Source organism: Bombina bombina, chromosome 1, assembly GCF_027579735.1.
Source record: "Bombina bombina isolate aBomBom1 chromosome 1, aBomBom1.pri, whole genome shotgun sequence".
Taxonomy (NCBI): domain Eukaryota; kingdom Metazoa; phylum Chordata; class Amphibia; order Anura; family Bombinatoridae; genus Bombina; species Bombina bombina.
Genome location: NC_069499.1, coordinates 559,940,968 through 559,956,618, shown reverse-complemented (window position 1 = coordinate 559,956,618; position 15,651 = coordinate 559,940,968). Strand labels below are relative to the sequence as shown.

General features: G+C 38.7%; 1 protein-coding gene across 1 annotated transcript in view; it reads left to right on the top strand.

The window, feature by feature from the left end:
• The window catches only part of VPS8 (VPS8 subunit of CORVET complex), a 478,663-nt gene that overhangs the window by 127,881 nt on the left and 335,131 nt on the right, over window positions 1–15,651 (top strand). Inside the window, 1 exon segment of the mRNA XM_053698746.1 lies at window positions 2,785–2,831. Within this exon segment, the coding sequence (XP_053554721.1) occupies window positions 2,785–2,831 (47 nt within the window).

Here is a 15,651-nt window from a genome sequence, read left to right as displayed (position 1 = left end):
AGCGGCGCTGAAGAAATCTTCCATCCGATGAAGTCATCATCCAGGCGGCGCTGAAAAAGTCTTCGATCCGGGCGATGTCATCTTCCAAGAGGCGCTGAAGAGGTCTTCTATCCGGGCGATGTCATCTTCCAAGCCGGGTCTTGAATCTTCCTCCCGCCGACGCGGAACCTCCTTCTTCACCGACGGACTACGACGAATGAAGGCTCCTTTAAGGGACGTCATCCAAGATGGCGTCCCCTCAATTCCGATTGGCTGATAGGATTCTATCAGCCAATCGGAATTAAGGTAGGAAAAATCTGATTGGCTGATGGAATCAGCCAATCAGATTGAGCTTGCATTCTATTGGCTGATCGGAACAGTCGGTGAAGAAGGAGGTTCCACGTCGGCGGGATGAAGATTCAAGACCCGGCTTGGAAGATGACATCGCCCGGATAGAAGACCTCTTCAGCGCCTCTTGGAAGATGACATCGCCCGGATCGAAGACTTCTTCAGCGCCGCCTGGATGATGACTTCATCGGATGGAAGATTTCTTCAGCGCCGCTTGGAGGATTAACTTCTTCCGCTCCGGATGTCCACTTCGGTTCCATCGCTGCTCGGCTGAGTGAAGACGACTCAAGGTAGGATGATCTTCAGGGGATTAGTGTTAGGTTTTTGTAAGGGGGGTTTGGGTTAGATTAGGGGTATGTGGGTGGTGGGTTTTAATGTTGGGGGGGGGTTGTATTTTTCTTTTACAGGCAAAAGAGCTGAACTTTTTGGGGCATGCCCCCACAAATGGCCCTTTTAAGGGCTGGTAAGGTAAAAGAGCTTTGAACTTTATTTAATTTAGAATACGGTAGGGCATTTTTTTTATTTTGGGGGGGTTTGTTATTTTATTAGGGGGCTTAGATTAGGTGTAAGTAGCTTAAAATTGTTGTAATATTTTTAAAATGTTTGTAACTTATTTTTTTATTTTTTGTAACTTAGCTTTTTTTATTTTTTGTACTTTAGTTAGTTTATGTAATTGTATTTAATTGTAGTTATTTGTAGGTAGTTTATTTAATTAATTTAATGATAGTTTAGTATTAGGTTTAATTGTAACTTAGGTTAGGATTTATTTTACAGGTAATTTTGTATTTCTTTTAGCTATGTAGTTATTAAATAGTTAATAACTATTTAATAACTATTCTAACTAGCTAAAATAAATACAAAGTTACCTGTAAAATAAATATAAATCCTAAGATAGCTACAATATAATTATTATTTATATTGTAGCTATATTAGGGTTTATTTTACAGGTAAGTATTTAGTTTTAAATAGGAATAATTTATTAAAGTATAGTGTAGTGTTAGGTGTAATTATAACTTAGGTTAGGATTTATTTTACATGTAAATTTCAGTTTATTTTAGCTAGGTAAGCTATTAAATAGTTAATAACTATTTAATAGCTATTGTACCTAGTTAAAATAAATTGAAAGGTACCTGTAAAATAAAAATAAATCCTAAGATAGCTACAATATAATTATTATTTATATTGTAGCTATATTAGGGTTTATTTTAAAGGTAAGTATTTAGTTTTAAATAGGATTAATTTAGTTAATAATAAAAATATTATTTAGATTTATTTAATTAATATTTAAGTTAGGGGGGCGTTAGGGTTAGACTTAGGTTTAGGGGTTAATAATTTTATTACAGTGGCGGTGGCGTAGTGGGGGGCAGGATAGGGGTTAATACATTTATTATAGGTGGCGACGGTGTAGGGGGGGCAGATTAGGGGTTAATACATTTATTATAGGTGGCGACGGTGTAGGGGGGGCAGATTAGGGGTTAATAAATTTATTATAGGTGGCGACGGTGTAGGGGGGGCAGATTAGGGGTTAATAAATTTATTATAGGTGGCGACGGTGTAGGGGGGGCAGATTAGGGGTTAATAAATTTATTATAGGTGGCGACGGTGTAGGGGGGCAGGATAGGGGTTAATACATTTAATATAGGTTGCGGCGGGTTCAGGGAGCTGCGGTTTAGGGGTTAATACATTTATTATAGTTGCGGTGGGCTCCGGGAGCGGCGGTTTAGGGGTTAATATGTATAGAGTAGCTTGCGGTGGGCTCCGGGAGCGGCGGTTTAGGGGGTAATAACTTTATTTAGTTGCGGCGGTGTAGGGGGGGACAGATTAGTGGTGTTTAGACTCGGGGTACATGTTAGGGTGTTAGGTGCAGACAGCTCCCATAGAAATCAATGGGATGTCTGTCAGCAGCGAACTTGTACTTTCGCTATGGTCAGACTCCCATTGATTCCTATGGGATCCGCCGCCTCCAGGGGTGGTGGTTTGAAAACCAGGTACGCTGGGCCGTAAAAGTGCCGAGCGTACCTGCTAGTCATTTGATAACTAGCAAAAGTAGTGAGAATGTGCCGCACTTGTGTGCGGAACATCTGGAGTGACGTAAGAATCGATCTGTGTCGGACTGAGTCCGGCGGATCGAAGCTTACGTCACAAAATTCTACTTTTGCCGGTCTCGAGCCTTTGATAACTAAGGCGAATCAGCCTCGCCAGAAATACGCTGCGGAATTCCAGCGTATTTGAGGTTGACGGCTTGATAAAATTGTGGTTAACCATATGCTGAATAATAGGGTATGGACTACAAGAATTTATACAGAAAAAGTAAAAATAAAAAAACAATATATATATGGTGCATTTTAGGATTTGTTTGCTCTAGTAATAAGCATGCATTGCTATACACAATTATATTGATGCTTCTTTGCTTAAATGAGTAATAAAAGAAAAACCTTGTTCATTTTCTGCCCACAGGTCTTTCTGGTGACCCAAAAAAGAGGAAGAGTGTAACTGCTGATAAGGTGAGATTTGTCTTTTGATAATAAAACCAAGATGTTGTACACAGGAAACAGCAAAACATATGTTGCCCTATTAGTATGGTTGCTAGGTGTCTTAAACATAAAATCAGCAACACAGCAACCAGAAAACCCTTCACACCTTGATGACATTTTACATTAACATGACCTGTTATTGTCATCTAAACCATAAATGTACTTTCCTCGCCCCTTTTGGATGAACTAATATTATACTTTATTAACTGCACACACAATATAACAAGGTTTGTAAGGTGACAGTACAAGCTTATTTATTACTCTAGTATTAGTACTTACCCATCCTTGAAAAATACTGACTGTGCCAAAAGAATCATTATGTAATAAGTGTTTTGTCTGAATGAGAAAAATCTTGTATCCCTTGTGTATCCTGTGATATAGAGGAAGATATATCCCATGGCAGCAGATTGAATTTGATTTAATCTTGTTTGCACATATTATCTCGACTGTAAGAGATTTATTCTGTATACAAAAGTACATTTATTTTACATTAATGCTGAATAGTATCCTGCAGCAATTGGTCAGGGGCTTGAATTTTTAATTTCTCTTGCTTTTTGTATACAAACTTCAGGCAGAATGGAATAAAGGTTAAAAGCCTTTACTTATCTCCATTAAATTGTCAAAGTTATTAAAACATTTTTACCCCAGTAATATCATACAAGACTCTATTCCCACAAAAAGGGGTTCCCAAAAAGGGGGTTTATGTTAATCTGTTTTAGACCTTTGGCCCTAAACAAATATTCATGCACATGAAAAATGAAATGCTTACTAAATGACTGTGTTGCCTACAAAACCATTATTGCACTGTTCATCAATATTTTTTCAGATTTGACATAGGGAATGACTATCTTACATATGCAACATTCCTATCAGGCTTTCTGTTTCCAAGAACATTCCCAAAAGCCCTTGTGAGTTTTGACTGCAGAGTTTTGAAAGTATGACATGTATCAATATTTTCATAACATTCTTGTGGTGACTTCAACATAGTAACTTGGCGGCCAGTACCAACAGTTTGCCATAGGTTTTCTGACCAATGACCACTGCTTACCTGTGTCTTCTTGGGTTCACACATAGCTAATATTTTCACAAGACAATGCAGTAAGCTGGATTCCCTTTCTCCACACATCCTAACATAGTGCACCTGGTCAAGACTAATAGGAAAGTTGTTTTAAACTATCATAATGGAACAAAAGGCCCAGGGGTGTGTTCAATTGAAACATTATTTCTAAAAGATTGGCATAAAAAGATTAAACTATATGTCTTTATTAGTGCTTAGTCTAAAGTAAAGCCTGCACTTGTCTTGGTTGATGGCTCAGTTAAACTTGCAGCAGGGAATATGGTTGAAGTATCCTCAGCAGGTGTGCATGACCTTAGATTCCAGAAACGTATGATTAGGGACAACATTTAATGCCACTGGTCAGGAAGCTATTCTTCATTGAAGATAAATTTGATGGAATTTATAGCAGTTTGACCCCTCTGCACCACCAAGGTTACGTGCAGAGTATATCAGTGAAAGTCATCTTAGACAACTGTGCAGCAGTTTCTTAGATAACAATGAGGCACACAATGGCCATTGCTGATTCGCCGATCTAAACAGCTTTTGGACAGAGCAGAAATACTGTACTTCATCTAACAGGAACCAGACTACAGCACACAGGAGATATTGCTGAGGGAATAGCATCTCAACAAATTAATCTTTCTACAATGACTCAATATCCTTGAAAAACCTGTCTGTGTCCAGCAAACATATGTCAGTGGCAGAGGCGGCTTCACTGGGAAGAGCCTGTCATGAGAGACTTGAACGCTCCGTGGTGTAGACGCTAGTTTGTGCTAGCTGTAGTTTATTTGTGTTTTGAAGAATGCACTCTTGTTGTCTTGGAAAAGCTGGTACTACAGTACATGTGCCTAAAGCTGGGTGTGTGCTCTAAACAGTTTTGAAAGTTGAGGCAAGTTTGACAAAATGCTCATTTAACAACTATTACTGTGTTTCGATAACCTGACACATTAAAGGAACTTTTGTATCCTTTTAAGAAAACTAACTGGATTTTTGTTTTGCATAATTGTTTAGTGGTAAATTACAATAATAGTACAAATTGAAATGGAATAAAAATTAAACTTAAAGGGACAGTGTACTCTAAAATCCCCCATTTAATGTGTTCCAAGTGGTCCATTTTACCTGCTGGAGTGTATTTAATTGTTTGCAAACAGCTCCTTTACCTTTATTTTGTTATTTGAAATAGCTGGGGACAATAGCATTACAGGGACATTCCAGTCAAAATTGAAATCCACACAGATGCATTTCAGTTTTAAATAGAAGCATTTTTGTAATATACATGTATTAGCAAAAATGCTTCTAATAAAATCTATAGCTGTTTCAAAAGTGTATTTAAGTATACACTGTGCACCAGCATTTTAAATAAATCACTTGCTCATAGAGCCTAAGGAGCTTGTACCATCTGGTAATTACTAAATTTGTTAATTGCTGATATGATACATATCCCACTAATGCTCTTAGCAGCTGCTGTATTAAAAAAACTGATGCACTGAGTATCTAACTATGTTTATGCACTTGCAGAGAAAAATGTGAACACTAAAACAGTGATAACTTTTACTAGAAGCATTTCTGCCAATACATGTATAATGCAAATATGTTTAGATTCAAATATGTAATTCATCTATGTGTATTTTATTTTTGACCGGGATGTTCCTTTAATTAATCTGCAGACATAGATATGTCCATGTCCATAAAAACAACAGGTGATGGTTTTAATGAGCAAAACAAACTATTTCAAAAACAAACACAAAGGAACTATTTCCCATACTTAAAGTAGATATAACAAGTCATTTGGAACACATTAAGGGGAAACAAGATTCATAGTACTTAGTACGTAGTCCCTTTAACATACTGTAGGTAGTAATCAATTTAACAAAATCTTGTTTATTTCAGCTCTTGCCTGCCACCTGCACGGTCCTTTAGAGAAACAGAAAACTTTCAACATTTTGCATATAAAAACCACCAATTAAACATATTAAGATACATTTTAAAATCATCTTTTGCAGTACAACAAAGAAAAAATATCTTTAATCACAAACTGCATGTTTTATGTGATTTTTACTTCTCTATAATAGCCATTTTTTTAGCAGGGACATTAACCCCTTTAGGGCCGGGCATTTCAGACAAAAACTTCCCCAAAGACCAGAGCATTTTTAGCATTTTTGCCATCACTACATTTAAACAGAAATAGATGGGTTTTTTTAATATTTACCTATCAAAACTATATATTTATTTTTAGTAGACAACCAAAAGTATTGATCTAGGCCCATTTTGGTATATTTCATGCCACCATTTAAAGTTAACTTTTTCACAATTTTAGGTTTCTCACTGAAATTATTTAGAAGGCCGCTAAATGCTGCTGTGCACCACACTTGTATTATGCCCTGAAGTGAAGGGTTTAATTAGGTAGCTTGTATGGTTCATTTTAGCTTTAGTGTAGAGATCAGCATCCCACCTGACACATCCCATCCCCGGATCCCTCCCTGACCCCCCTCAAACAGCTCTCTTCCCTCCCCCACCTCACAATTGTCACCGCCAGAAAGTCTGCCAGTATGAAAATGAAAGCCTTTTATAATTTTATATATATATATTTGCTGCAGTGCAGGTTCCCCCCTAACCCCTCAACCTCCCTGATCCCCCCCAAAAAGCTCTCTAACCCTCACCCCTCTACCTATTTAAAGCCATCTTAGGTACTGGCAGCTGTCTGCCAGTACCAAGTTTGCTGCAAATTTGGCTATTTAAAAAAAAATAAAAAAAAATATATATATATATATATATATATATATATATATGACCATTTTTTTCTGTAGTGTAGCTGCCCCCCCCCCCCCAATACCCTACCACCCTCCCAGAACGCTTTCCATTAATGGATCCCACATGAGATCCCCCTCATTGCCCCTCCTCCCTCCTTCCCCTCAAATACGCATTTTTTTTTAAATTCAATGTCGCATGGCTGAGCGGTCCCACCCACTCCCGCCTTTCTCCCGCCTCCTCCAGCGATGGGCCGTCCACCCGCCTCCCTCCTTATCCTCCCACCCACCTACGATCGGCACCACCGCTGTCCGATGTTCTCTGCATCTGTAACTCTGCAAATCTATTTTTGCAGTGCCCCATTCGTAGAGCGCTATTTAACATTCCTGCTCAAGCGTTAAACGGACAGTCAACACCAGAATTTTTGTTGTTTAAAAATATAGATAATCCCTTTATTACCTATTCCACAGTTTTGCATAACCAACACTGTTAAAATAATACATGTTTTTCTTCTGTATTTACCTTGTATCTATGCCTCTGCAAACTGACCCCTTATTTCAGTTCTTTTGACAGACTTGCAATTTAGCCAATCATTGCTCACTCCTTGGTAATGTCACGTGTGTGTGAGCTCAATGTTATCTATATGAAACACATGAACTAACGCCCTCTTGTGGTAAGAAACGGTCAAAATGCATTCAGATTAGAGGTGGCCGCCTTCAAGGTCTAAGAAATTAGCATAAAACCCTCCTAGGTTTAGCTTTCAATTAAGAATACCAAGAGAACAAAGCAAAATTAGTGATAAAAGTAAATTGGAAAGTTGTTTTAAATGACATGCCCTATTTGAATCATGAAAGTTTTTGTTTGGACTTGACTGTCCCTTTAACTGGACTAGAAATAAGCTTTTTGCACGCGTCTGGTTGCGCTCGTATTACAAGTTGAAAGTAAACAGTTTTTGCTCACATGCTAATCCGACGAGCGTAAAAAGCTGAACTTAGAATATCGTGCGATAACCTATTCCCCTATAGGAGTCAACAGAAACCCTACTCACGCGCAAACCATATTGCATATTCTCAAGTGCACTAACCCGACATGAAAATATGAATATTTCACATTCCAATGTTCTTCACATAGCAGAATATGTTCTATTTATTCATAAATACATGTGTATATATATATATATATATATATATATATATATATGTCCATAATCAGCATGCACTCACCGGAGTTTATGAAAAAGTGCTTTTCTTTCATGTAATTAGCAAGAGTCCATGAGCTAGTGACGTATGGGATATACATTCCTACCAGGAGGGGCAAAGTTTCCCAAACCTCAAAATGCCTATAAATACACCCCTCACCACACCCACAATTCAGTTTTACAAACTTTGCCTCCGATGGAGGTGGTGAAGTAAGTTTGTGCTAGATTCTACGTTGATATGCGCTCCGCAGCAAGTTGGAGCCCGGTTTTCCTCTCAGCGTGCAGTGAATGTCAGAGGGATGTGAGGAGAGTATTGCCTATTTGAATGCAGTGATCTCCTTCTAAGGGGTCTATTTCATAGGTTCTCTGTTATCGGTCGTAGAGATTCATCTCTTACCTCCCTTTTCAGATCGACGATATACTCTTATATATACCATTACCTCTGCTGATTCTCGTTTCAGTACTGGTTTGGCTATCTGCTATATGTAGATGAGTGTCCTGGGGTAAGTAAGTCTTATTTTCTGTGACACTCCAAGCTATGGTTGGGCACTTTGTTTATAAAGTTCTAAATATATGTATTCAAACATTTATTTGCCTTGACTCAGAATGTTCAACTTTCCTTATTTTCAGACAGTCAGTTTCATATTTGGGATAATGCATTTTGATTTGACCATTTTTTCTTACCTTAAAATTTGACTTTTTCCCTGTGGGCTGTTAGGCTCGCGGGGGCTGAAAATGCTTCATTTTATTGCGTCATTCTTGGCGCGGACTTTTTTGGCGCAAAAATTCTATTTCCGTTTCCGGCGTCATACGTGTCGCCGGAAGTTGCGTCATTCTTTGACGTTATTTCGCGCCAAAAATGTCGGCGTTCCGGATGTGGCGTCATTTTTGGCGCCAAAAAGCATTTAGGCGCCAAATAATGTGGGCGTCTTATTTGGCGCTAAAAAATATGGGCGTCACTTTTGTCTCCACATTATTTAAGTCTCATTTTTTATTGCTTCTGGTTGCTAGAAGCTTGTTCTTTGGCATTCTTTCCCATTCCTGAAACTGTCATTTAAGGAATTTGATCAATTTTGCTTTATATGTTGTTTTTTCTCTTACATATTGCAAGATGTCTCACGTTGCATCTGAGCCAGAAGATACTACAGGAAAATCGCTGTCAAGTGCTGAATCTACCAAAGCTAAGTGTATCTGCTGTAAACTTTTGGTAGCTATTTCTCCAGCTGTTGTTTGTATTGATTGTCATGACAAACTTGTTAAAGCAGATAATATTTCCTTTAGTAAAGTACCATTGCCTGTTGCAGTTCCCTCAACATCTAAGGTGCAGAATGTTCCTGATAATATAAGAGATTTTGTTTCTGAATCCATAAAGAAGGCTATGTCTGTTATTTCTCCTTCTAGTAAACGTAAAAAATCTTTTAAAACTTCTCTCCCTACAGATGAATTTTTAAATGAACATCATCATTCTGATTCTGATGACTCCTCTGGTTCAGAGGATTCTGTCTCTGAGGTTGATGCTGATAAATCTTCATATTTATTTAAAATGGAATTTATTCGTTCTTTACTTAAAGAAGTTCTAATTGCTTTAGAAATAGAGGATTCTGGTCCTCTTGATACTAATTCTAAACGTTTAGATAAGGTATTTAAAGCTCCTGTGGTTATTCCAGAAGTTTTTCCTGTTCCTAATGCTATTTCTGCAGTAATTTCCAAAGAATGGGATAATTTGGGTAATTCATTTACTCCTTCTAAACGTTTTAAGCAATTATATCCTGTGCCGTCTGACAGATTAGAATTTTGGGACAAGATCCCTAAAGTTGATGGGGCTATTTCTACCCTTGCTAAACGTACTACTATTCCTACGTCAGATGGTACTTCGTTTAAGGATCCTCTAGATAGGAAAATTGAGTCCTTTCTAAGAAAAGCTTATCTGTGTTCAGGTAATCTTCTTAGACCTGCTATATCTTTGGCTGATGTTGCTGCAGCTTCAACTTTTTGGTTGGAAACTTTAGCGCAACAAGTAACACATCGTGATTCTCATGATATTATTATTCTTCTTCAGCATGCTAATAATTTTATCTGTGATGCCATTTTTGATATTATCAGAGTTGATGTCAGGTTTATGTCTCTAGCTATTTTAGCTAGAAGAGCTTTATGGCTTAAAACTTGGAATGCTGATATGGCTTCTAAATCAACTTTACTTTCCATTTCTTTCCAGGGTAACAAATTATTTGGTTCTCAGTTGGATTCCATTATTTCAACTGTTACTGGTGGGAAAGGAACTTTTTTACCACAGGATAAAAAATCTAAAGGTAAAAACAGGGCTAATAATCGTTTTCGTTCCTTTCGTTTCAACAAAGAACAAAAGCCTGATCCTTCATCCTCAGGAGCAGTTTCAGTTTGGAGACCATCTCCAGTCTGGAATAAATCCAAGCCAGCTAGAAAGGCAAAGCCTGCTTCTAAGTCCACATGAAGGTGCGGCCCTCATTCCAGCTCAGCTGGTAGGGGGCAGGTTACGTTTTTTCAAGGAAATTTGGATCAATTCTGTTCACAATCTTTGGATTCAGAGCATTGTTTCAGAAGGGTACAGAATTGGTTTCAAGTTGAGACCTCCTGCAAAGAGATTTTTTCTTTCCCGTGTCCCAGTAAATCCAGTAAAAGCTCAAGCATTTCTGAAATGTGTTTCAGATCTAGAGTTGACTGGAGTAATTATGCCAGTTCCAGTTCCGGAACAGGGGATGGGGTTTTATTCAAATCTCTTCATTGTACCAAAGAAGGAGAATTCTTTCAGACCAGTTCTGGATCTAAAAATATTGAATCGTTATGTAAGGATACCAACGTTCAAGATGGTAACTGTAAGGACTATCTTACCTTTTGTTCAGCAAGGGAATTATATGTCCACGATAGATTTACAGGATGCATATCTGCATATTCCGATTCATCCAGATCATTATCAGTTCCTGAAGATTCTCGTTTCTGGACAAGCATTACCAATTTGTGGCTCTGCCGTTTGGCCTAGCTACAGCTCCAAGAATTTTTACAAAGGTTCTCGGTGCCCTGCTGTCTGTAATCAGAGAACAGGGTATTGTGGTATTTCCTTATTTGGACGATATCTTGGTACTTGCTCAGTCTTTACATTTAGCAGAATCTCATACGAATCGACTTGTGTTGTTTCTTCAAGATCATGGTTGGAGGATCAATTTACCAAAAAGTTCTTTGATTCCTCAGACAAGGGTAACCTTTCTGGGTTTCCAGATGGATTCAGTGTCCATGACTCTGTCTTTAACAGACAAGAGACGTCTAAAGTTGATTACAGCTTGTCGAAACCTTCAGTCACAATCATTCCCTTCGGTAGCCTTATGCATGGAAATTCTAGGTCTTATGACTGCTGCATCGGACGCGATCCCCTTTGCTCGTTTTCACATGCGACCTCTTCAGCTCTGTATGCTGAAGCAATGGTGCAAGGATTACACGAAGATATCTCAATTAATATCTTTAAAACCGATTGTTCGACACTCTCTAACATGGTGGACAGATCACCATCGTTTAATTCAGGGGGCTTCTTTTGTGCTTCCGACCTGGACTGTAATTTCAACAGATGCAAGTCTCACAGGTTGGGGAGCTGTGTGGGGATCTCTGACGGCACAAGGAGTTTGGGAATCTCAGGAGGTGAGATTACCGATCAATATTTTGGAACTCCGTGCAATTTTCAGAGCTCTTCAGTTTTGGCCTCTTCTGAAGAGAGAATCGTTCATTTGTTTTCAGACAGACAATGTCACAACTGTGGCATACATCAATCATCAAGGAGGGACTCACAGTCCTCTGGCTATGAAAGAAGTATCTCGAATCTTGGTTTGGGCGGAATCCAGCTCCTGTCTAATCTCTGCGGTTCATATCCCAGGTGTAGACAATTGGGAAGCGGATTATCTCAGTCGCCAAACGTTGCATCCGGGCGAATGGTCTCTTCACCCAGAGGTATTTCTTCAGATTGTTCAAATGTGGGAACTTCCAGAAATAGATCTGATGGCGTCCCATCTAAACAAGAAACTTCCCAGGTATCTGTCCAGATCCCGGGATCCTCAGGCGGAGGCAGTGGATGCATTATCACTTCCTTGGAAGTATCATCCTGCCTATATCTTTCCGCCTCTAGTTCTTCTTCCAAGAGTAATCTCCAAGATTCTGAAGGAATGCTCGTTTGTTCTGCTGGTAGCTCCGGCATGGCCTCACAGGTTTTGGTATGCGGATCTTGTCCGGATGGCCTCTTGCCAACCGTGGACTCTTCCGTTAAGACCAGACCTTCTGTCACAAGGCCCTTTTTTCCATCAGGATCTGAAATCCTTAAATTTAAAGGTATGGAGATTGAACGCTTGATTCTTGGTCAAAGAGGTTTCTCTGACTCCGTGATTAATACTATGTTACAGGCTCGTAAATCTGTATCTCGAGAGATATATTATAGAGTCTGGAAGACTTATATTTCTTGGTGTCTTTCTCATCATTTTTCTTGGCATTCTTTTAGAATACCGAGAATTTTACAGTTTCTTCAGGATGGTTTAGATAAGGGTTTGTCCGCAAGTTCTTTGAAAGGACAAATCTCTGCTCTTTCTGTTCTTTTTCACAGAAAGATTGCTATTCTTCCTGATATTCATTGTTTTGTACAAGCTTTGGTTCGTATAAAACCTGTCATTAAGTCAATTTCTCCTCCTTGGAGTTTGAATTTGGTTCTGGGAGCTCTTCAAGCTCCTCCGTTTGAACCTATGCATTCATTGGACATTAAATTACTTTCCTTGGAAAGTTTTGTTCCTTTTGGCCATCTCTTCTGCTAGAAGAGTTTCTGAATTATCTGCTCTTTCTTGTGAGTCTCCTTTTCTGATTTTTCATCAGGATAAGGCGGTGTTGCGAACTTCTTTTGAATTTTTACCTAAAGTTGTGAATTCCAACAACATTAGTAGAGAAATTGTGGTTCCTTCATTATGTCCTAATCCTAAGAATTCTAAGGAGAAATCGTTGCATTCTTTGGATGTTGTTAGAGCTTTGAAATATTATGTTGAAGCTACGAAATCTTTCCGTAAGACTTCTAGTCTATTTGTTATCTTTTCCGGTTCTAGGAAAGGCCAGAAAGCTTCTGCCATTTCTTTGGCATCTTGGTTGAAATCTTTAATTCATCTTGCCTATGTTGAGTCGGGTAAAATTCCGCCTCAGAGACTTACAGCTCATTCTACTAGGTCAGTATCTACTTCCTGGGCGTTTAGGAATGAAGCTTCGGTTGACCAGATCTGCAAAGCAGCAACTTGGTCCTCTTTGCATACTTTTACTAAATTCTACCATTTTGATGTATTTTCTTCTTCTGAAGCAGTTTTTGGTAGAAAAGTACTTCAGGCAGCGGTTTCAGTTTGAATCTTCTGCTTATGTTTTTCGTTAAACTTTATTTTGGGTGTGGATTATTTTCAGCAGGAATTGGCTGTCTTTATTTTATCCCTCCCTCTCTAGTGACTCTTGTGTGGAAAGATCCACATCTTGGGTAGTCATTATCCCATACGTCACTAGCTCATGGACTCTTGCTAATTACATGAAAGAAAACATAATTTATGTAAGAACTTACCTGATAAATTCATTTCTTTCATATTAGCAAGAGTCCATGAGGCCCGCCCTTTTTTTGTGGTGGTTATGATTTTGTATAAAGCACAATTATTCCATTTCCTTATTTTATATGCTTTCGCACTTTTTTATCACCCCACTTCTTGGCTATTCGTTAAACTGAATTGTGGGTGTGGTGAGGGGTGTATTTATAGGCATTTTGAGGTTTGGGAAACTTTGCCCCTCCTGGTAGGAATGTATATCCCATACGTCACTAGCTCATGGACTCTTGCTAATATGAAAGAAATGAATTTATCAGGTAAGTTCTTACATAAATTATGTTTTATTGGCACCCAAAAAACAATCTGTGACGTTTCGTGGATCTTATCCCTTCATCAGACTAAACGTCATGGATTGTTTTTTGTGTGCCAATAAAAGCATGTTCTTATAAAAATCCAGTGAGTGCATGCTGATTATGGACATATAATTCTGCTTGCTTGCACCCTGGTAATCAGCATGCACTCAACGGATTTTATGAAAAAGTGCTTTTATTGGCACCCAAAAAACATTCTGTGACGTTTCGTGGATCTTATCCCTTCATCAGACTAAACATCACGGATTGTTTTTTGTGTGCCAATAAAAGCAGGTTTTTATAAAATCCAGTGGGCGCATGCTGATTATGGACATATAATTCTGCTTGCTTGCACCCCGATAGCTGGACATGAGGTGAGAGTGCGCTCTGCTGTGACTTTATATATATATATATATATATATATATATATACTGTATATATAATAGTCGATAGACTATAAGAAAAGAAACAGGACACATCATGATAAATGCTCCTACAAAAGATAGGGAACAAAGCACTCATATTGTGAAAACGGCATATTTATTCTGCGCCTACAAATCTAGGCATAAAGTAGGCAGTATACCTTAGCTACATCACCAAAATAGTTAGGAGCATATACAAAAATAGTGTAAAATTAATACAACATATTAAAACAATAGCTATGTCACATGTCACATGACTAGCAAGGGCCCATAAAGTGATACACATCAGAAGCAAGAAATCAACAGGATACAACGATACCACTACACCACAGCTGCACACAGAACCACCTTGGCAAAAGCCAGTAGACAAGACCTGGACAGGTTCACAAATAGGATTCTAAATGGGTCTCAATAACCTAGAGTGCATGCAGACTTAAACATAGTAATAGTGTTACATAGCAGCCAATAGCATAGGCAGGGTTAAGCAAACATCAAGCAGAAATACATAGCTGTATGATAGCGAGTTCATGCATAGAAAGGCTGTGGAAGTTCCTCGTAAAAAGGTCACCAGCAATGATTGACCCTCCACAGTGCGGTATACGGGAACAAACACAGTCACGGTATATATAGAACTCCAAATCCTGATGTGACACTTTACAAAGGGAGGTAAACCAGACTTATCTGAATTTGAATTAAAAAGGAATCCTGCTCTACTCCAAGCCTAACTCACGGTTATCCGGGCTTCAAAACAATGCCTGCTCAAATGTTACTGCCACACATCCGTGGCTCCAGCTTGTCTCCAAGCATAGCACTCGGCTGCTGAGATCTCTGAATCTTGCCTGCTTCAAATTCGCCACCAAACATCCGCGGCTTGTAACAACACTTGCTCTGATGTGATGGGCGTGGTCACGTGGCACTAGCAACCAATGCCTACGTGCGTTTCACCTCCTGCATCTCTTGGTAGACGGGGCTTCTTCATGGCTAATTGGTACATCCTATGTTGGAGATTAAGTACTCATCTAGGCTCTGCCCATGGGATGGGTGAAAGATATATACAGTGTTGCATTCAACAGGTCATTTAAATACAATATATACAGGTTTATGTCAGAACCATTTGAAACTTTTTTAGTTACAGTGCCGTTCACAATGCCAGCAAAATAGTAGGAGCATAAGAACACCAGAAAATATCAAAGTGTTGTAAAAGTGAAAAGGGAAAAAAATTAAAATTTTCTATTAATCAGTGAGTGACATGGACAAGAAGGAGACGAAATGGAAAGCATATAGAACACAAAATTATCCCATGAAGCTGGCCATGTCAAGTTTTTCATTCATACCCTTAGGTGCTAAAGTTCTAAGAGAATACAACCATTTACATTCTTTTTGTACAAGGCTTGTATCTTGGTCTCCTCCTCTGCCATGGAGAAGACCTTTGTCTATGCCTG